The sequence below is a fragment of the Oncorhynchus masou genome, chromosome 31 (genome assembly GCF_036934945.1).
Source record: "Oncorhynchus masou masou isolate Uvic2021 chromosome 31, UVic_Omas_1.1, whole genome shotgun sequence".
NCBI classification, from domain to species: Eukaryota; Metazoa; Chordata; class Actinopteri; order Salmoniformes; family Salmonidae; genus Oncorhynchus; species Oncorhynchus masou.
In genome coordinates this window covers 18722605-18746419 of record NC_088242.1, presented here as the reverse complement: position 1 = coordinate 18746419, position 23815 = coordinate 18722605, and the positions used below count along the sequence as shown (strand labels likewise).

The 23815-nt window shown below is 42.1% G+C and overlaps 2 protein-coding genes across 2 annotated transcripts; one reads left to right on the top strand and one right to left on the bottom strand.

The window, feature by feature from the left end:
• Positions 1-1282: 1282 nt before the first annotated feature.
• LOC135523514 (zinc finger CCCH domain-containing protein 6) lies at positions 1283-17543 on the top strand. Its single transcript, XM_064950257.1, has 15 exons — positions 1283-1778; positions 3677-3914; positions 4268-4405; positions 4896-5175; positions 5428-5588; positions 6460-6597; positions 9121-9235; positions 9809-9918; positions 10367-10650; positions 12697-12959; positions 13051-13257; positions 13506-13685; positions 14216-14499; positions 14626-14785; positions 15016-17543. Exons 1-15 carry the CDS (start codon positions 1687-1689, stop codon positions 16275-16277), a joined length of 3912 nt encoding a protein of 1303 aa, XP_064806329.1. The 5' UTR covers positions 1283-1686; the 3' UTR covers positions 16278-17543.
• Positions 17544-17956: 413 nt separating this feature from the next.
• On the bottom strand, positions 17957-20500 carry LOC135523513 (vinculin-like). The gene is made up of 3 exons (XM_064950256.1): positions 19215-20500; positions 18737-18854; positions 17957-18546 (listed from the first exon to the last, which is right to left on the bottom strand). Exons 1-3 carry the CDS (start codon positions 19376-19378, stop codon positions 18343-18345), a joined length of 486 nt encoding a protein of 161 aa, XP_064806328.1. The 5' UTR covers positions 19379-20500; the 3' UTR covers positions 17957-18342.
• Between the last annotated feature and the right edge of the window lie 3315 nt (positions 20501-23815).

Genomic DNA, 23815 nt, shown 5'->3' with positions numbered 1-23815 from the left:
GTGAGTTCATGGGGTGGAACAAAACTATTGCCATGTGGGTTCTTATGACTGGGGATGTATTTATAGGCTATTTTTACAGTGATCAATTTACAGATAGTCATTGCAGAAGTTGACTGGAGAGTTTGTAAACTTAACATGCACGTAAATAGGATACTTTACCATTAGGCTTTGGGTTGGAATTATTTTTGATGGGGCCAAATCTGCCCCCTGTGCCCCGGTTACATGAATTCGTGGGAAACATCAATGCGATGGAGCAGGTAGACTCGCATCATAGCAGACATATTAGCCTTCTTCACAATAACGCATAGGCTATCCATTCAGATCAATTATTGTTTTTGTTATCCCCCAGAAACATGGCAAACGGTTTTGATCGAACAACATAATATTGATTATAGAAGCTGAGTGAAACAGGGCTTAAGTCTGTTTGTGATCACTTTGATTCATTATTTGGGTTGAAGCGACACACGCTGGCGGTACTTGGAACAATCTTTATTGTGCGCGAATTTACCTGGAATTGACACACGGCCTAAATACGAGTTGTATTTACAATGGTGTTTGTCCTTCACTGGTTTCCTTTTCTTGTGGCATCAGGTCACGAATCTATTTGTGGGTCTGTGTAATCTGAGGGCAATATGGGTATCTAATATGGTCATACAGTTGGCAGGTTAGGAAGTGCAGCGCTGTTTCCACCTCATTTTGTGGGACGTGTACACATAGCCTACCTTCTCTTGAGAGCCAGGTCTGCCTATGGCGGCCTCTCTCAATAGCAAGGCTAAGCTCGCTGTTTCTCTCTCTCTCTCTCTCTCTGACACACACACACATACACACGCACACATATATATATATATATATATATATATATATATATATATATATATATATATATATATATATATATATATATATATATATATATATATATATATATATATAACAGCATAAAGGTCGTTATTGATTTTATTCCATACAATTTTATTCCATACAATTTATAAGGCAAAAGATTATGATCTGTGAGAAATACAGAAAACAAGAATGTCAATTTTACAAATCAGTCCGCTGACAACGACATTGTTAACTTCTCTAGCGAGCCTTATACCCTTTATTCTTGCACCAGGTGCAAAAAAAAAATTGACACATTTTTAGGCCAATGGGTATAGCAAAAGATCCCGCAAAAATATTTGGACCAATTACTTTGTAGTGTTTTGTTGTACCTTGTCTCTGATAGGACATTATACGTGGAAGAATACATAAAAAAAATAGGATGTTCTTCGGTTTCCGAGAAGCCATTTTGAGAACATGTTTCGGGCGCAATGTCCTATGACGATGAAGATGCTGAAACCAACGAAAATTGTTACAAATCTGTGTGTTTCTGCCTCCGTCTCCAATATCTCGATACCATGGCAGCAGTCAACCGGCGGGATGATAATAACAAAGCGGGGTATCAAGCTGTGCTTGCTGGGTTAATACGTCATTGAAATGAGAGAGGAGAAAGAATATCTGTTGCCTGTCTCTGTTTGAGACTTGTAACGGTTACCGTGAGTTTTTTCCAGTCTCCATGAAATCTACCAGCATTTCTCACGACACAACCCAACACCAACGGCCTCAGACTGAATAGCCTACAACAACTCAGTCTTGTTTCGAAAGGAGAAAGGCATTTCCAACCGTTGTTGTTTCCACCTACCGTCCATGGCTTCTGTGAGCCTGGTCTCCAGTCCCCCAACCCCCGTTGTTGTTCTTGACAAAAACATGACAGACTCTGAGCTTGCAGAGGAGGAAAGGTCGAGTAACATTCTTATCTGTCTGGAATTATATCTTCTTTACCCACTCATCTGTGCGTCTCAACAACATGCTTGTGTTACTGTTGTATTATGAGCCGAATTTGTATTCGAATGACTCAGACAACGCTCCGTTGTTGAAGTCGGGCCTTTTCACATATGATTATTTCATGCATGCGTTATAGCGAGGTACTAGTAACATTATCCCGCTGTCCAAAACAGAATTCCCATCACGAAACACCCATTTGGAAGCATAGCGACATCGCATCAATGTTCCACTGTATCATTGACTGAGTGAGGATATGGGATGGGTTTGGTTAGTTATCATGGTCATATCATATTGTTGCATTCTGTAGGGGTTATGTAAATGTCGACGATGTAATAGCCTTAGCCCCGCCCCAGTCATGATGCGCTTCTTTACCACCCCCTATCGAACACCACACAAATTGCTGAGAGAATTGTGAATGAGAATCTGCCTCTGCTGTGCTGTAATGCCAGTGTTGAATGACTGTCTCTGTCAGTTGATGATGTCGATAACTCCCACACCCTCTCACAATCATTAGAAGCCCCTTTAATATGATCTATTTGCCAGTGTTGTTAGATGTTTAGCTTGCACCACTGGGGAAAAAAAGAAGGATGCTTTTAATGCAGCATTAGTTTTAAGTTTGTGGGAACTACATTATATATGAAATATAAAAAGAAATGGCCACTTCTGATATATATATAAAAAAAAGTTTGACTTGATTTCAGTAGAAATGCCCAAACCGGAATAGTAACCAAATCAGTACAGGTAGGCAATTAGCATATTTAGGACCTCACTTTAAAAATATGGGTGATGCACCTGGTATGGAATGACCTGTGTGAATTTCTGGTTTCACATCAACAAGTAACACAATTATTGGTGGAGATATGCATGAATAAGCATGATATTTATCAACAGGAATGTATATGTTGTTTATTTCAATTGCCAGTGTTTCCCATCTTTTGAAATGCATCCACTTTATACTAAGGCCCATCACCAACCAATCTGAACTCTACGGTCATTACATGAACATGTAGCAGTTCATATATTGTCACCTTTCCCCATTGCAAAACATCCAGCATGCACATCTTCAACAAAGAAAGCTATTACATGCCCCAACCAGCTCATTCATATCCCATAACTATTCCTTTATCAGCACAAGTTGTTTGATATTAAATTGCAGCTTAGTACGTGTTAATTACATAGACCCCTGTTTCTACTACTGTCCCTTTACCCCGAGAATACATTTATGCCCTGACTTACAGTACATGAACTGTGTGAATTATCACAATTTGCCTGAACACATCAAATTTGCGCTGTCAAACTCACCCCACCTCTTTAGTTTAACCGGAATGTTAGTCACAACATTTCTTTACCCAAATGTTAAAATCACAACATTTATTTACCTACATGTCAAAGACACAACATTTGTTTTACCTGAATGCTAAAATCACAACACTTGTTTACCTACATGTCAAAATCACATTTGTTTACCGGAATGTTAAAATCACAACATTTGTTAACCTATATATCAAAATCACAACATTTGTTTACCTCAATGTTAAAATCACAAATGCTTCATATGTGTATTTGGCCCATAGAATAGGGTGCTAGAGGGTTGATGGGATTCTCACCAAATAATACAAAATTGGATATTTCTAGTGATTTATTGACAAAAACACAGTTGTTTCTAATTCTGTAGAACACTGAAGTTCATTCAAGCAATTTCTTCTTATATGTCTCTAAAAGTGTAATTTCAGTTTGATAGAAAAGTTGATTTTGACACAGCAGTTTACTGAGATTGAAAATGGCCTATTTGGTTTCCTGTCCACTTTTTGATTCTCTAAATTGATATTGACATGTTATGTTCTGTTTAAAGAGAGGATGGTGAATTGGAAGATGGAGAAATAGATGATGAAGGGATTGGGATTGAAGAGGAGAGCAAAGAAGAAGTCAAAGAAGTGAATGAAGAAAAGGAAGAGAAAGTCAAAGAAAATGAGAAAGAAAAGGAAAAAGACATAGAGAAAGAAGACAAGACACACAGGCACTCCAGAAAAAGATACAAAAAAACAAGAGAGAAGAGGAGGTCAAAGAGAAGGAGACGTGACAGTCGGAAAGTAAGACCAGCATCATGAAATCAACACCTGGCATCGTTAAAGTAGAGTCCTCCAAAAATTACAATCACAAATATGTTCGGTCTGCAAAATTCTTCAATTCAGCATGTAAAGCACTGCTTTTGATTTTGTAGACCTTCAGGTTTTTGATTTGACTTAATTGACCTTCAGACCTACAAATCAATTTATTTAGATATTTTCTACTTCCTCAGTTTTTCTCTATGGACCCGATTCAGTTGAGATAAGCACTTACAACTCAAACATTTGTTTACGTCATTCATTATTTTCAGTGGGAGACAGAAAATGTGAATTAAGTCATAATACCATCCTAAGTATTTTGCTCTCCTCTCTCCCAGCATCATTCCCCCTCCAGTAGCTCCAGTTCTGACAGCTATGAGTCTTCCCTGGAGAGACCAGAGAGAGACAGGCCCAAGAACAAGAAGAACCAAGACAGGTCACACCGTGGTGGTGACTATGATAGCCAGTCAGCTCAGGTAAATATTTCATTGTTTGGTAACATTTATATGTATTACAATTTATAAGCATTTAGAACAATTATATGAATTTATAAACATAAGCATTGAAGGGTGGAACTTTTGTGGGGAAAACCTCATTCTGATTGGCTGGGCCTGGCTCTCCAGTGGTTGGTCGTATGAAATCCATAGATTAGGGCCTAATTCATTTATTTCAGTTGACTGATTTCAACTGTAACTGAGTAAAATCTTTAAAATTTTGCATTTATATTTTTGTGACATATATTTAAAGTATTTATAGGCATGTATAATTAAGTAAGTGAGAATGGACAAGTAAGCCTTGTCCGAGCCAGAACAGCCCATAGGGCAGCAGCCTATCAGGAGGCAGCTTGTGATTGGACAGGACACTAGTCTATCGCAGGGCCTATAGGCATGCATAAACAAGCATTTTTACCATATATAATACCTTTTCAATAACAACATTGTCATCTCTTCTGACTGACTCCTCCAGCATGGGTGTGATCCATCAAGTGGTGGCCATGGCAACCCACAGAGGTCAGAGAGGTCAGCAGGCCGACACAGGAGTGGTAGTGGTGACTATGACAAGTACAGCGACTACAGCGAAGACAAGTATGACTATGAGGGAGAGGGGGGTGATTATGATGAGGAGGAGATGTGGCAGGGGAAAGACTCTATATCTCCTAGCCAAGGCCTGGGCAGGGGACGCGGTTCCAAGGACCAGATGAAGAGAGGTGGCATGAAGGGCATGCAGAAACAACAACAGCAGCAGTGTATGTATGGCCTGTGTGAATTGTGTTGATTTTGTGTTGAAATGTCTTGTCGAATGATATTCAAGTTTGTCGAAGTTAACAGTCTAGTGGCTATAGTAGTGTAAAGTGTGTCCATTTTGGATTTTCATATCACCTCTGACAAATGTGGTTTTTATTTTATTGCAGCTTACATAAATGTTTTACAAAGATCTATGTATTAGATCCTGTTGTTCTGACTTTTAATGGTTGTTGTGTTTTTCAGTTGGTGGTCAGCGGGGCGGGGCAGAGGAGGTGGAGTGGGAGGAAGGGGGCGGGGCAACATGCTCAACAAGAACAATAAGAAGCAGATGCAGCAGATGAAGGGCAACAAGAACTGGGGGCGTGGCCGGGGGCGAGGCGGGGGGGCCGAGCAGGCCGGAGAGGGGATGAAGCAGGTAAAGAACAAAGATGGCGTAAATTGCAATTCAGGCGATTTCCCAATATGTCTTTCCTCAATTGCTTTCATCCTCTCTCCTCGTCTCCTTTTCAAAAAGCATTGGAGAAGAAGGTCAGAGGGGAAGGATCTTGGATCTTCTCCAATCCAGTTTGAGAAGGTGATGAGGAGAGAAGATGAGAGGAATCTAGAAAAGACTAATTGAGAAGGAGCAATAGAATTGTTAGAATGTACCTTAGTTGGTTTAGAGTTCAGACCAATCCATTTTGTCCCTTTGGTGACCTTGTCCATAAGAAGGAAGTAAGGGCCCTCCTGGTGTTTGTTTTTTATTTTATAGAAGAAATGTCAGAGCAAAGATAATTTCTCTATATAAAAATAAAGTATTGTTCGAATCTACCTGTTACCTTCAGACCAGGGGAGAATGACTGCCCACTTGCATTGTGGATTTCAAGTTGAAGGCCATCTGCGTTACTGCAGGCATTGTTTCTAGAAAACAGGACTCTCCATTATAGTGAATGGCGAAATGGGGATTTGTATGGTACTTTAAAATCACACACAGACAAAGGGATCATTTAGTTGCTAATGGAGGCCTGTAGTACCTCAGTCGGCCTTCAAGTTTAGATACTCCATGAGAGGGGGCAGCACTGAGCTAGCCTGCAACATCACTTCCTAGAGCAGCTCAAACTGCAATGTTTCCAAAAATCTCTCCCTGTAGCAAGATGGCGACATGCTGTAATGACACTTCCTGGTCATCAAATGCACCACTGAGCATTCCCATAGGAAACAATAGGGTGACATCATTGATGGCTTCGTCCATATTTTTTGCAGTCTGCTTCAGACCAATGTTGTCCCTTTGCTTGTCTTATCCATAGGAGGGTGGTGGGAAGGGCCCTCCGGGTGGTTTTCAGAAGAAGCGTCCCATTATGACCAAGGAGTTCATTAACCAACACACGGTGGAACACAACGGGAGATACATCTGTAAATACTTCCTGGAGGGACGATGCATCAAGGTAAATACTTCCTGGAGGGACGATGCATCAAGGTAAATACTTCCTGGAGGGACGATGCATCAAGGTAAATACTTCCTGGAGGGACGATGCATCAAGGTAAATACTTCCTGGAGGGACGATGCATCAAGGTAAATACTTCCTGGAGGGACGATGCATCAAGGTAAATACTTCCTGGAGGGACGATGTATCAAGGTAAATACTTCCTAGAGGGACGATGTATCAAGGTAAATACTTCCTAGAGGGACGATGTATCAAGGTAAATACTTCCTAGAGGGACTGCATCAAGGTAAATACTTCCTAGAGGGACTGCATCAAGGTAAATACTTCCTAGAGGGACGATGCATCAAGGTAAATACTTCCTAGAGGGACGATGTATCAAGGTAAATACTTCCTAGAGGGACGATGTATCAAGGTAAATACTTCCTAGAGGGACGATGTATCAAGGTAAATACTTCCTAGAGGGACTGCATCAAGGTAAATACTTCCTAGAGGGACTGCATCAAGGTAAATACTTCCTAGAGGGACGATGTATCAAGGTAAATACTTCCTAGAGGGACGATGTATCAAGGTAAATACTTCCTAGAGTTACGATGTATCAAGGTAAATACTTCCTAGAGGGACGATGTATCAAGGTAAATACTTCCTAGAGTTACGATGTATCAAGGTAAATACTTCCTGGAGGGACGATGCATCAAGGTAAATACTTCCTAGAGGGACGATGTATCAAGGTAAATACTTCCTGGAGGGACGATGCATCAAGGTAAATACTTCCTGGAGGGACGATGCATCAAGGTAAATACTTCCTGGAGGGACGATGTATCAAGGTAAATACTTCCTGGAGGGACGATGCATCAAGGTAAATACTTCCTGGAGGGACGATGCATCAAGGTAAATACTTCCTAGAGGGACGATGTATCAAGGTAAATACTTCCTAGAGGGACTGCATCAAGGTAAATACTTCCTAGAGGGACGATGTATCAAGGTAAATACTTCCTAGAGGGACTATGTATCAAGGTAAATACTTCCTAGAGGGACTGCATCAAGGTAAATACTTCCTAGAGGGACGATGTATCAAGGTAAATACTTCCTAGAGGGACGATGTATCAAGATAAATACTTCCTAGAGGGACGATGTATCAAGGTAAATACTTCCTAGAGGGACGATGTATCAAGATAAATACTTCCTAGAGGGACGATGTATCAAGGTAAATACTTCCTAGAGGGACTCTTATCAAGGAAAATACTTCCTAGAGGGACGATGTATCAAGGTAAATACTTCCTAGAGGGACGATGTATCAAGGTAAATACTTCCTAGAGGGACGATGTATCAAGGTAAATACTTCCTAGAGTTACGATGTATCAAGGTAAATACTTCCTAGAGGGACGATGTATCAAGGTAAATACTTCCTAGAGTTACGATGTATCAAGGTAAATACTTCCTAGAGGGACGATGTATCAAGGTAAATACTTCCTAGAGGGACGATGTATCAAGGTAAATACTTCCTAGAGGGACGATGTATCAAGGTAAATACTTCCTAGAGTTACGATGTATCAAGGTAAATACTTCCTAGAGGGACGATGCATCAAGGTAAATACTTCCTAGAGGGACGATGTATCAAGGTAAATACTTCCTAGAGGGACGATGTATCAAGGTAAATACTTCCTAGAGGGACGATGTATCAAGGTAAATACTTCCTAGAGGGACGATGTATCAAGGTAAATACTTCCTAGAGGGACGATGTATCAAGGTAAATACTTCCTAGAGGGACTATGTATCAAGGTAAATACTTCCTAGAGGGACGATGCATCAAGGTAAATACTTCCTAGAGGGACGATGTATCAAGGTAAATACTTCCTAGAGGGACGATGTATCAAGGTAAATACTTCCTAGAGGGACGATGTATCAAGGTAAATACTTCCTAGAGGGACGATGTATCAAGGTAAATACTTCCTAGAGGGACGATGTATCAAGGTAAATACTTCCTAGAGGGACGATGTATCAAGGTGCATACTTCCTAGAGGGACGATGTATCAAGGTAAATACTTCCTAGAGGGACGATGTATCAAGGTAAATACTTCCTAGAGGGACTATGTATCAAGGTAAATACTTCCTAGAGGGACTATGTATCAAGGTAAATACTTCCTAGAGGGACGATGTATCAAGGTAAATACTTCCTAGAGGGACTGTATCAAGGTAAATACTTCCTAGAGGGACTGCATCAAGGTAAATACTTCCTAGAGGGACTGCATCAAGTTAAGTCAAGTCGGCACCTCTGAGGTGAATGCAACAACAGAAATTTTGGTTACACTACCGGAGGTCTACAGGTATAATGCATTATGGCACGCTCATAATTATAAGCCTTGTTATAAGTATCTATGAACTGCTTAAGCCTATATTGTGTTAGTATCATGACAGTGCAAAATAAATCAATGTACTTTTTAGGCTGGTATGCTGATTTGCTTTAAAAAGAACAGCCTTGTATTCTATCTCTGTCTGCCTCACATCATATTCGCCCTCTTTCAGGGGGACCAGTGTAAGTTTGAACATGAGCTGGTTACTCCAGACAAGAAGAAGGAGCTGTGTAAATTCTACCTCCAAGGATACTGCAGTAAAGGAGACAACTGCATCTACATGCACAATATCCTTCAATATGAATCACCAACAAATATTATGCAATTGTTTCTGTCGTTGCGTGGAATTGCCAAATCTATTTTTTATTAGGTTCATTCATGAAGGTAACTGAAATTCCAATTCTTCTTTGATAAGCAATGGATTGGAATTGGCCCCAACCCTGGAATGAAACCATTACTCTAACTCTAGAGGGTTCATGCTTATCTGATCAACTTCAAATGAGAGGAATTAGTTGACTTCCCTCATCTGTTTAGTCATGATGACTCATTGGGTCAGTAGATGGCCGTCAGATATTGACTAGGCTAGAGATTCTCTTCATAAAATACTATGTAATATGTGTGTTTTATTGTATGTGAGATAAGTGATGTCCTATATTGATATGCAATGTAATATGTCTACTAATATGTGAGTCTCGAGTCCAGATTTAAACTTTGATGTATTCTGTAGAATTAGAAAAACTTTATTGTCCACACAATGTGAAAATGTGTCTTTGGCTTCACCACATAAAAACAGACAATTGTAATACACTTATTTGTAATACATTTATTCCTCCATACTTGTCCTTGACTCGTGGCTGTACGTGAATATCCCTGTAAGTTTTTTCATACTGGAGCCAAGTGTTATCAGGGAGACAACTGTAAATTCTCGCATGATCCTTTGAATGATGTGACCAAAGACCTGCTTGATAAGGTAAGAAAAACATCATAATCATAAACGCCACAAACTGAAATATTGTGTGTCTAAACCAGGACTAGACAACCCTGTTCCTGGAGTGCAGCAGGTACTACAGGATTTTGTACCAACTAGGCACCACGCCAGACCAACTGAGCTAATTGATCAGTTTAGTGATTGCCTAATTTCAACACACCTGGTCTTCCAGGTTGGTTAAATGAAAAACATGAAGTGCCTGTGGCCCTCCAGGACCATGGTTGCCTACCCCCGGTCTAAACGGTCTGCGTTTTAAAACAACTTAGTGATTGTGTGTGGATCAAAATAGTAACATCTAATAGCATCATCTATCAAAAGTCTAAATTCTGAACAGTAGTTCACTAGTTCCTTACCCACAGCCATACAGTGAAGAGTATAGCTTTTGCATCAGATTGTTTGCTTCATTGTGTGTCCTATGTATTGTCTTCAGATAATCAACACAGAGGAGGAGATCGCCCATGAAGATGAGATGGAGTTGGAGGACCTGAGGAAACAGGGGATTGCCCCCCTGCCTAAACCCCCTCCTGGGGTGGGGCTGCTGCCCACACCGGGTCCCGGTGGTCCTGGGTCTGGAGGTCCTAACCCTGGTCCTGGACCCTCCAGCCCACAGGAGGCGGGAAGCAGTGGGGGGAACTCCGGGGGAAAGAAGATCCCCTCTCTGTTTGAGATTGTGGTGAAACCTACAGTGGACCTGGCTCAGAAGATCGCTCAAAGGTAGCTTTACTTTTACCTTACATGCGCTCACATAATCTTCAGTATAATGTCAATGTTTTTTTGCACAATTTGTCAGCTATACAGTTGAAGTCAGAAGTTTACATACACTTAGGTTGGAGACATTAAAAGTAATTTTTCAACCACTCCACAAATTTCTTGTTAACAAACTATAGTTTTGGCAAGAACTTCTACTTTGTGAATGACACAAGTCATTTTTCCAACAATTGTTTACAGACAGATGATTTCACTTATAATTCACTGTATCACAATTCCAGTGGGTCAGAAGTTTACATACACTAAGCTGACTGTGCTTTTAAACAGCTTGTGAAATTCCAAAAAATGATGTCATGGCTTTATAAGCTTTTGATAGGATAATTGACATCATTTGAGTCAATTGGAGGTGTACCTGTGGATGTATTTCAAGGCCTATCTTCAAACTCAGTGCCTCGTTGTTTGACATCATGGGAAAATCATAAGAAATCAGCCAAGACTTCAGAAAACAAATTGTAGACCTCGTCAAGTCTGGTTCATCCTTGGGAGCAATTTCCTGAAGGTACCACGTTCATCTGTACAAACAATAGTACGCAATTATAAACACAGCGGGACCACGCAGCCGTCATACCGCTCAGGAAGGAGTCTCCTAGAGATTAACGTGCTTTTGTGCAAAAAGTGCAAATCAATCCCAGGACAACAGCAACCTTGTGAAGATGCAAAAATATCTATATCCACAGTAAAAACAAATCCTATATTTATTGTATTTAACTAGGCAAGTCAGTTAAGAACAAATTCTTATTTTCAATGACGGGCTAGGAACAGTGGGTTAACTGCCTGTTCAGGGGCAGAACGACAGATTTGTACCTTGTCAGCTCGGGGATTTGAACTTGCAACCTTCCGGTTACTAGTCCAATGCTCTAACCACTAGGCTACCCTGCCGCCCCATATTGACATAACCTGAAAGGCCACTCAGCAAGGAAGAAGTCACTGCTCCAAAACCGCCATAAAAGAGCCAGACTATGGTTTGCTGCACATGGGGACAAAGAACGTACTTTTTGGAGAACTTCTGACCCACTGGGAATGTGATGAAAGAAATAAAAGCTGAAATAAATCATTCTCTCTACTATTATTCTGACATTTCACATTCTTAAAATAAAGTGGTGATCCTAACTGACCTAAAACAGGTCCTTTTAACTAGGATTAAATGTCAGGAATTGTGGAGAAACTGAATTTAAATGTATTTGGCTCAGGTAAACTTCCGACTTCAACTGTGTATAATATTATCTTTAATATATCCACTACCGTTCAAAAGTTTGGGGTCACTTAGAAATGTCTTTGTTTTTGAAAGAAAATAATATTTTTTTGTCCATTATAATAACATCAAATTGATCACAAATAAAGGGTAGACATTGTTAATCTTGTAAATTACTATTGTAGCTGGAAACGGCTGATTTTTAATGGATTATCTACATAGGCGTACAGAGGCCCATTATCAGCAACCATCACTCCTGTGTTCCAATGGCACGTTTTGTTAGCTAATCCAAGTTTATAATTTTAAAAGGCTAATTGATCATTAGAAAACCCAATTATGTTAGCACAGCTGAAAACTGTTCATAGCTGAGACAATTGAGACATGGGCTGTGTATGTGTGCCATTCAGAGGGTGAATGGGCAAGACAAAACTGTAAGTGCCTTTGAATGGGGTATGGTAGTAGGTGCCAGGCGCACCGGTTTGTGTCAAGAACTGCAACCCTGTTGGGTTTTTAACGCTCAACAGTTTCCCCATGTGTATCAAGAGTGGTCCACCACCCAAAGGACATCCAGCCAACTTCACACAACTGTGGGAAGCATTGGAGTCAACATGGGTCAGCAATACTTTCGACACCTTCTAGAGTTGTTGCCCAACGTATTGAGGCTGTTCTAGGGGGGGGGGGGGTGCAACTCAATATTAGGAAGGTGTTCTTAATGTTTTGTACACTGTGTTTATTATCCCATTAAATTTGTTATAAAAAAATCCCCTGAATTAATTAATGCATATTTCTGGGGGTTGCAGTGGATCCAACTTCAACTGTCAGTCTGGAGGCCAGTTTCAGGGTGATGAGTTTGGTGGAGGGGGTCCTGATGACAACATACAGCAGAGTGGACCCAATGGCCCACCCCCTGTCCTCCCTCCGGGGTCTCCCCCTGGCTCCATGGGGGGTCCCTCTCCTCCCTATCCATCCCACACTGGGCCACCAATGCAGCAACAGCAGAACCCCCCTGGACAGCACCCCCAACACCAACCACCCCATGGGTTCCCCATGCCACCACCTCCAGGTATTTACTAGCTTTCTTCTCTTTACTTTGTGTTCTCTCAATGCACCTGTAGAGTTTGATTCATTAATTTGCTGTTTATTCCTGCCTCCAGGTCCGCCACCACCCTTCCTGGGTCACCGACCAAATATGAACTTGAACCTCCAGAGGCCCCCTCCACCGTTCCCTCCATTCCCAGACCCCATGCAGATGCTTCAGAACATGAACTTGCCGTTCCAAACCATGGGAGCCGTGGGCCAAAACCCTGCAGAGTTCTTTAACAACTTCTTCAGGAACCAGGCTCAGGCCATGGGCCAAGGAGGTTGGTCTTACAATGATACATGGATGAATGTCTCTTATAGTAAGGAATTAGCAGATAATGCAGATAATAGCCATCAATTTGTTATGTCAAGGATTTCATTATTCAAGCTCCAAGCAATGACCATATTCTATTCTGTTATAGCTTTCCTTTTTTTATCCAGTTCTTTCGATGTGTTAACAGATGTTGATTAATTAAAACCTCACTCTCTGCATATTCCTCCTCATATCTCCCCACCTCCTCTCCATTAGACATGGGTATGCCTTTCAGTCAGAACACCTCCCAACAGCAGGGGAGCGCTGACTCCCAAATGCTGTCCCAGATGCAGGGCCTACCCCCTGCAGTACAGAAGGCCCTGCTCCTACACCTACAGCAGCAGCAAGGCAGTGAGCCACAAGGTTTTGAGGAACAAGGTGGCAAAACCCCTAAAGGTGAGTGTGAAGGATTATTTATTTACAGCAAAGCGAAACAGTCTTGTACTCATCACCAAACATTACTATTTAATAACTAGGGTACACATTTCACAGATATTGCACAGTATGCTTGGATGCACTTGCTTGGCAATACTTAAATCATGCTTATACTGTATAATCGTCATGAACATAATTTACATGCTCTACACCAGGGTTCCCCAACTGGCGGGTGGTTTTATTTGGCTCCCCACTATTTGTTTTATTTATTTTTTCATAAATGGATATAAGACAATAAACAAGTTATTTTAATTTAAGAAATCTGTTCCCAAGTATTTCCACACATAATAGAGAGATACAAGATCGTATATAAATGTAATCAAGGTTTGAAATTGTTATGTTTTAGTCAAACATATCTGTTTGGGCTTCTTGCGGTTAATTTGCAGTCTACAAATGATTTGTAATTATGTTCTGGCCTCCCAACCATCCACTCAAGAAAGAATTGTCCCCTGGCTGAATCTTGTTGATGATCCCCACTCTACACGTTTCAGATGACTCTACTAACTGGTACTCCAGTGATGACGAGGATGGGAACTGTGTCACGGCCATTCTTAAGTCTCTGAAGAAACAGAATGAGAAGCTCCAGCAGGGGCCACAGTCCATCAAACACCCCTCTGTTCCCCAGTTGGCCCCTGGAGACCCCAGGCTCCAGAAGGAGCGGGCCCCACCCAGCGACCCCCGTATGAAGGCAGCAGACCCCCGCCAGAGACCACCAGACATGAGGAAAGAGCCCGACTCCAGCGGGGGCCCCAGACAGGCCAGGGACCCCAGGAAGGTATCGATATCTAGCCTACTGTTTAATGCTGGTGCATGTCTGTTGTTGTTACTTTGTATTGAGCTTTTATGCTGAAAAACCAATCTCCTCTTTGATGACATTAGTGTTTGAATCTAATCTAATAAGGTGAGGCCCCTGGAGCCACCCAACTCCTTCAAACCAGAGCTCCACCACCATCGCCAGCAGCAGCACCACCACAATAAGGCTCCAGCCAGAGAGGAGGATGAGGATGGGGAGAGGGAGCTAAGAGAGCGGGCTGCTCTCATCCCTTTGGATTCCTGCCCAGGTATATCTCGAATATTTTAAAGCCTATTTTTCTTTTGAATGCTGCTGCTGTTGTTGTTTTCTAGCCTAGTATTTAATCTTTTTTTTATATTTGTATTCATCATACATATCAGTATGATATCAGTATGTCTTACTGACATCTGCCATGTGAATGAAATGAAATAGAATAGAATATAAAACTTTCTTGTCCATAACAATATTTCGTAAAATGTTGATGAAATTAACTTTTAGGGGTGATGCTCCGCGACCCACGCTGCCAGCTGCAGCAGTTCAGCCACATCCGTGTAGACGTTGTGTTACAGCGCCCGGCCTATGCCTCAACCGTGGTCTGGTCAGCTGAGGATCTCATCCCCTCACTGGTGCCCAAACAGGAGCACTCCATCAATCTACCTCTACCTCCCCTCATCGCTGACGCACAGATGAACCGAACCAACAATAGGACCAGGACTTTATCCCCTGACCACTCCACCATAACCACCTCCACCACCCCTCCACACATGGACCCTCGCCTGGTCGCTGCCCGTCTGAAGGAGGGTGTGCTGGGTGTGGGGGTTGGACTAGGCAGGCTCCCCTCCAGGACACTGGAGCCCAGGGGGTCAACAGAGAGGTTGTTGGATCCCAGGCAACACAAGGCCCTGGGTGTGGACCCCCGGATAGGTCGGTCAGGTAGTGTGGACACTAAGCTCCCTATCCTGAGGGAGACGGAGAGAGGTGGTGGGGGAGGTGGGGGTGCTGGAGGAGACCCCAGGTTGCAGAGGAGCAGTGCTAGTGGAACCTCTTCCTCCAAAACCACTACGTTAACATTTTCAGCCCCGGCGCCAGCTCCATCTAAACCTGAGGCTGAGAAGCCAGAGAAGCTGTGTCCGTACGCCCCAGGGCGCCTGTCCTCCTCCGGTGGTGGGCTAGAGAGCCCCACCACCTCCACCCTGCTAGGGGGCATCAGCCTTTATGACCCCAGAAACCAGGCACCGCAGCAGGGCCAGCGGGAAGAGACAGAGCCCCCGAGGAAGACTGGGATCCTCAAACTACCAGCTAAGAGAGAAAACAACACTAACACTCCACCATCATCCTCGCTCTCGCCAACCCAGCGATCTGGAGGGTCTGTATCCACACAGGATGTCAAGGGCGGTACCGAGAGCGCCATGGATGGGTCTGGGTCCAAAAGTCGTCCGCCTCCTACCCTCTCCTCTGCTCCTACAGTGACAATGTCAGGGTCGGAGCCTCCCAGCTCCCCAGTCAAATCCTCCGCCCCCGCGGTCCACCACCTACCCATCCAGGCCCTCGCAGGCCTGATCAGGCCCCCCTACACAGACCCCAGACAGGTCAAACAGGTAGAGAAGGAGGCCAAGCAGCAGGAGGAGAAGGAGGAGGAGAAGGGAGAAGAGGAGGAGAAGGTGGAGGAAGCAAAGGAGAAGGAGGAGACAGAAGACGATAGGCCGCTGAAAGACGTATTCAAGACCTTCGACCCCACTGCCTCCCCTTTCAGTCAGTAAATACCCCTATTTTGAAATATATAAAAACACTCCTGTGTTGCAATGTTTCTAAATATATTGACAACCTAGTAAAATATACTGTATGTTCTGTACATTTATTAGAAACTTGTATCATTATTATTGAGCTTTACATATTTATTTCACCTGTATATAAAACTGTCTGTTCTTCAGGATCTGTTGAGAATAGACTCACGTGTCACTAAATGTATTGTACATTGATAGAGATAGTCCCTGTCTGTCGCTTCAAGACAGACATTTGATCATGTTATTATACAGTATATGGCTACCAGTCAAGGCAGCATAGATAGTAGGGTAGATGCTGGCTGTGCAAAGACTTGGTTTATGTACAGTATAACTATCTTAAGTCTATAGGGATGTTATTGGTCTTTGAAAGGGAGTTAAGATATGGACAGTATTAAGGGTTTAACTTTCATATCAAAATATGTAATATTAAGGAACTGTATTAAAATGGTTGTTTTATGAAACAGTACAGTATTTTCGGCCAGGTCTACACCTTTTGAAGAAAAAAAAACATTTAAAAAACAAACAATACAGTCCTATATACCAGAACACTAAGTAAACCTAGAATCTCAGTTATTTTTCCTATTGATCTTATATTTTAATATTATTTACAGACACTTTTACATTTGTGTTCCATGCTCACTATGGTGGTTAAGAAATGAGAATATTGAAAGTGGGTGTAACATGGGTTTCATTTGGTCCATTTTGTGTGATTATGTATGGTGCTACATTTGAGATTGACTGAATTGAATTTATTTTTATTATATGCTATTAGGTCACATTTTAAATGGCTTGTTTCGTATCATAAACGTAGTGTTTTTTTATGAATGGTGTAATCTGGGTTATGTCATGTTTGTTTTGTTTTATAATGTCAATATGGTTGATCAGATATTGTCTAAATGGTCAAACTCAAAGATGCTCATCATGTTGAAATGCCTTTTTAAGCAGTGTCTTTCAAAACAAAGAATCCATACATGACATCCTCCTTTATGTTGTGAGATGTATTTATGTATAGCCAAAGGACATGTACATTACTTATGTTCCTCTTTTATTCCCCCAATACTTAACATCCATATGCAGTCACAAACATCCACAACATCACCCCTGCCTAGACCCTCTCACACCCCCTTCTCCAGCAATACTCTCCGCCAGGCCACATGGCCTCAAACTGCATCATTTTGTTTCTCTCCATCACCCACGCACTTTCAACATTTAGATAATAAAGGATTTTACTTTTCCATTGTGTTAACGATGGAGGATTGGTTGATTTCCAGTTTGTAACTATACGTCTTTTCAAGATAATTGACGAGAAAAATATCGTCCAACCCATCGGGTATCTCACTGCACCCTCATATGCCATGTCTTGAAATATGCAGACAGATTAAAAGTACATTTCCATTCTAATACTTCTGACAGCCAACTTTCTAACTCTGCCGATAACTTTGGGACTTTATAGTACTCCCAGAAGGCATGATTTATTGAGTCATTGTTCGTTTTACACTTAAGACATGACTCTGCCATTGTGCTGTAGAATTTGTGAATTTTGTCTCGTGTAATAAATTAAAAACATTAGTTTATACTGGATTAAGCGTACATTTTTGTTAACTGTAATTTCGTTAGTTATGTTCCAACATTCCCTCAATCTTGTACCAATATCAGTCAGAGATTGTCAGTTGGATAGGATCTCTGCAAGTTTTGTATATCTTACCTATCATATGAACATCCTTTTCTGACACAAATAGGATTCCCTCAAGATTGCTCTGATGCCCAAAATATTTGATATTAAACTTTTTGCTATTTTCAAAATAGCCTTTACAGCCAAACATTTCTATGAAGTGTAATGCATTGCACATCATGTGCTTGCTGACATATCTAGTATTTAAGAAATGTGGTCACAAAACGTTTGTCATAGGAACAAAGTGCTGGACACTGGAAGTTATTTCATTACATTTCCCCAAAGTTGTGTGTCCTGTGGACATGATCCATATGTTTACATGGTAGCAACAAGTAGTTCCTGGTGTCCAGTCCATGGGGTTTGACACGTTCACTTGAATCCCTGCTTCTGTATGTGAATAGGAGGGGCCAGGCTGGGGGATTCTCTGTGCTGGGAGGTTCTCCTCAGGCCAAGATCATCCGTGTCTGAATTACAGTTCTGCTGGGCTCGGTGCATTTGTAGGTTCCTCTTCCACTGGAAACAGAGCGCTGCTGCCTCCACCCCATCTGAGTTAGGCTCTGGCTGTTTCAAACCCTGTTTGGCAGATTGCTATCTGTTATGGTTAATGTGTAAAATCGGGAAATCTATACATTTACCAGGAAATATATGCATTCCCTATCAATTGTAAATGTAACAGTTTACCAGGGAATCCATACATTTATGGGGCAGGGAATTTATACATCTCCCACAGTGAATCTGTACATCTCCCGGTAGTGGTCATTACCTTGATGCAGGCTGTCTCTGCTGCTCTGACCCCATGCAAAACTATCTGAAGCAGGTTCTGGGCATTCTTCACAAGGATCTCATCTGAAGACTTGCTTCCAGGGGTCAATGCATTAACACTGTAGAAATAGATGTTTGTAACTTGTATTAGTTCTGATCTACTTTAGGATATTGGATTCTGTGGATGTTTGTATAATATAAATACATTATTGTTATCAGTGAACAGGATGAAAAATACAGAACTGGAAACGAGGTGAAGATCATTGATGTAAATTAGAATAGGAAGGGACCAAGTATGGACCCTTGAAGGACTCCCACAAATTATATTCAGGTATTTTGACTGCTATTCTATAAAGCAAAATGTTTCTTGTTGGGAAGGTAACGTCTACATAAGTTGTCTATAGTGCAATACATCTGCTAGTGTAAAATGTGTTTTATAAATACATTGAATTGATTGGTTTGAATGATTGATCGCTCACCTGGAGATGATAGTGAGTTGGTTGGTGATGGTGAGAATCTGTTCCACTCTGAGAGACAGTTCAGCAGTACACAGTTTGTCCAGACAGTGGTTTGATATGACCCTCACAAAGTGGGTGATGTATTGGCAATTTGAGACCACGCCTTTTGCTGTGTTGACAAACATCTCTTTGCTCTGTAATATAGATCAACACTACATGTCCAAAAGTCTGTTGACACTTGCTCGTCAAACACATTCTAAAATCATGGGCATTAATATGGAGTTGGTCCCCCCTTTGCTGCTATAACAGCCTCCACTCTTCAGTGAAGGCTTTCCACTAGATGTTGGAACATTGCTGCGGGGATTTGCTTCCATTCAGCCACAAGAGCATTAGTGAGGTTGGGCACTGATGTTGAGCGATTTGGCCTGGCTCACAGTCAACGTTCCAATTAATCCCAAAGGTTTCGATGGGGTTGAGGTCAGTCAAGTTCTTCCACACCGATCTCGACAAACCATTTCTGTATGGACCTCTTTGTGCACGGGGGCATTGTCATGATGAAACAAGAAAGGACCTTCCACAAACTGTTGCCACAAAGTTGGAAGCCAGAATAATCTAGAATGGCATTGTATGCTGCAACGTTAAGATTTCCCTTCACTGGAACTAAGGGGCCCAGCCCAAACCATGATACACAGCCCCAGATCATTATTCCTCCTCCACAGTTGGCACTATGCATTTGGCCAGGTAGCGTTCTCCTGGCATCTGCCAAACCCAGATTCGTCTGACTGATGGTGAAGCATGATTCCTCAATCCAGAGAACACGTTTCCACTGCTCCAGAGTCCAATGGCAACGAGCTTTACACCACTCCAGCCAATTCTTGGCTTTGCGCATGGTGATCTTAGTCCTGTGTGCGGCTGCTCTGACATGGAAACCCATTTCATGAAACTGCTGACGAACAGTTCTTGTGCTGACGTTGCTTCCAGAGGCAGTTTGGAACTCGATAGTGAGTGTTGCAACCGAGGACAGACAATTTTGCACGCTACATGCTTCAGCACTCCGCAGTCCCGTTATGTGAGCTTATGTGGCCTACCACTTCGCAGCTGAGCCGTTGTTGCTCCTAGACGTTTACATTTCAGAATAACATCACTTACAATTGACCGGGGCAGCTCTAGCAGGGCAGAAATGTGAAAACTGACTTGTTGGAAAGGTGGCGCCCTATGACGGTGCGGCTGAAATAGATGAATCCATTCATTTGAAGGATTGTCCATATACTTTTAAGAAAAAGCTTAATACGGACAAATAAATAGCAAATATTCAGGCATTCAGAATTCGTCCTGACTGCACTAAATACAATAAACAGATTGATTATTGGTGTCAGGTAGCCTAACAGTTAGAGCATAGTTACAAATAATTTGTAGACTGCAAATTGACTACAAGAAGCCCAAACAGATATAATATTTCACTATAACATAATAATTTCAAACCTTGATTACATTTATATACGATCACGTGTCTCTCTATTATGTTTGGGAATACTTGGGAATGGATTTGTTAAATTAAAATCACTTGGAGCTGATTTCTTGGTGTTTTTAGAGTCTTTTATCTCCAACATTGAAAATAAATCTATTAAACCACCTTGCCTGTGGGCCAGTAACCGAAAGATGAAATATCTGAGCCGACAAGGTGATAAATCTGTCGACGTGCCATTGAGCAAGGCACTTAACCCTAATTTGCTCCAGGGGCGCCTTACTACTATGGCTGACCCTGAAAAACCACACATTTCACTGCACCTATTGAGTGTGTGAAAATAAATACAAATATTGATTGACTGCCATTACCAGTATGGGCCCTTTCCTCCTCAGGTACTGGGCCATGTGGTAGATCTGGTCTGCAATCTCCCTGGTTACCTGAACGATACGGTTGCCCCGAGCGTCCCACCTGTCTGTCTCTTGTTTGAGGAACAGGGCGGTGTAGGTAAGAGATGGGGTGATTGTGGTGTAGGTGAGGGAAGGGGTGAGGTAAGTCAGGGATAGGGTGTCTCTGAAGAATGCAGACCTTGGGGCATCCTGCAAAGGAAGATGTGAATGTATACAGTGCATTTGGAAAGTATTCAGAACCCTTTATTTTTTCCACATTTTGTTACCTTACATCCTTACTCTAAAATTCATTAAATAGTTTTTTCCCCCTCATCAATCTACACACAATACCCCATAATAACATAGCAATTTTTTTTTGTTGCATTTTTTGCAAATGTATAAAAAAAATAGAAAACTGAAATATAACTGAAGAACTCAAACCATTTACTCAGTACTTTGTTGAATAACTTTTGGCAGCGATTACAGCCTTGAGTCTTGTGTATGACACGATAAGCTTGGCACACCTTTATTTGGGGAGTTTCTCCCATTCTTCTCTGCAGATCTTCTCAAGCTCTGTCAGGTTGGATGGGGAGCGTCGCTCTACAGCTATTTTCAGGTCTCTCCAGAGATGTTCAATCAGGTTCAAGTCCGGGCTCTGGCTGGGCCACTCACGGATATTCAGAGACTTGTCCCGAAGCCATTCCTGCTTTGTCTTGGCTGTGTGCTTAGGGTTGTTGTCCTGTTGGAAGGTGAACCTTCGCCCCAGTCGGAGTTCCTGAACGCTCTGGAGCAGGTTTTCATCAAGGATCTCTCTGTACTTTGCTCCATTCATCTTTCCCTCGATCCTGACTAGTCTCCCAGTCCCTGCTGCTGACAAACACCCCCACAGCATGATGTTGCCACCACCATGCTTCACCGGTAGGGATGGTGCCAGGTTTCCTCCAGACATGACGCTTGGTATTCAGGCCAAAGAGTTCAATCTTGGTTTCATCAGACCAGAGAACCTTGTTTCTCATGGTTGGAGAGTCCTTGAGGTGTCTTTTGGCAAAGTCCAAGCAGGCTGTCATGTTCTGTTTACTGAGGAGTGGCTTCCGTTTGGCTACTCTACCATAAAGGCATGATTGGTGGAGTGCTGCAAAGATGGTTGTCCTTCTGGAAGGTTCTCCCATCTCCACAGAGGAACTATGCAGCTCTGTCAGAGAGACTATCGGGTTCATGGGTCACCTCCCTGACTAAGGCCCTTCTCCCCCGATTAATCAGTTTGGCTTGGCGGCCAGCTCTAGGAAGAGTCTTAATGGTTCCAAACTTCTTCCATTTAAGAATAATGGAGGCCACTGTGTTCTTGGGGACCTTCAATGCTGCAGACATTTTTTGGTACTCTTCCCCAGATCTGTGCCTCGACACAATCCTGTCTCAGAGCTCTGCGACAATTCATTCAAACTCATGGCATGGTTTTTGCTCTGACATGCACTATCAACTGTGGGACCTAAAATAGACAGGTGTGTGCCTTTCAAAATCATGTCCAATCAATTGAATTTACCACAGGTGGACTCCAATCAAGTTGTAGAAACATCTCAATGATGGAAACAGGATGCACCTGAGCACAATTTTGAGTCTCATAGCAAAGGGTCTGTTTTTTATTTTCAATAATAATAATAATAATGTACAGTTGAAGTCAGAAGTTTACATAAACCTTAGCCAAACTCAGTTTTTCACAATTCCTGACATTTAATCCTAGTAAATATGCCCTGTTTTAGGTCAGTTAGGATCACCACTTTATTTTAAGAATGTGAAATGTCAGAATAATAGTAGAGAGAATGATTTATTTCAGCTTTTATTTCTTTCATCACATTCCCAGTGGGTCAGGATTTAAATTGTTTAACTTGGGTCAAACGTTTCAGGTAGCCTTCCACAAGCTTCCCACAATAATTTGTGAATTTTTGCCCATTCCTCCTGAAAGAGCTGGTGGAACTGAGTCAGGTTTGTAGGCCTCCTTGTTCGCACATGCTTTTTCAGTTCTGCCCACAAATTTTCTATAGGATTGAGATCAGGGCTTTGTGATGGCCACTCCAATACCTTGACTTTGTTGTCCTTAAGCCATTTTGCCACAACTTTGGAAGTATGCTTGGGGTCATTGTCCATTTGGAAGACCCATTTGTGACCAAGCTTGAACTTCCTGACTTATGTTTTGAGATGTTGCCTCAATATATCAACTTAACTTTCCGTCCTCATGATGCCCTTCTGCAGCAAAGTACCCCCACAACATGATGCTGCCACCCTCGTGCTTCACGTTTGGGATGGTGTTCTTTAGCTTGCAAGCCTCCCCCTTTTTCCTCCAAACATAACGATGATCATTATGGCCAAACAGTTCTATTTTTGTTTCATCAGACTAGAGGACATTTCTCCAAAAAGCACGATCTATGTCCCCATGTGCAGTTGCAAACCGTAGCCTGGCTTTTTTATGGTGGTTTTGGAGCAGTAGCTTCTTCCTTGCTGAGGTGCCTTTCAGGTTATGTCGATATAGGATTCGTTTCACTGTGGATATAGATACTTTTGTACCTGTTTCATCCAGCATCGTCACAAGGTCCTTTGCTGTTGTTCTGGGATTGATTTGCACTTTTCGCATCAAAGTACGTTCATCTCTAGGAGACAGAACGCTTCTTCTTCCCGAGCATTATGCCGGCTGTGTGGTCCTATGGTGTTTATACTTGCGTACTATTTTTTGTACAGATGAACGTGGTACCTTCAGGTGTTTGGAAATTTCTCCC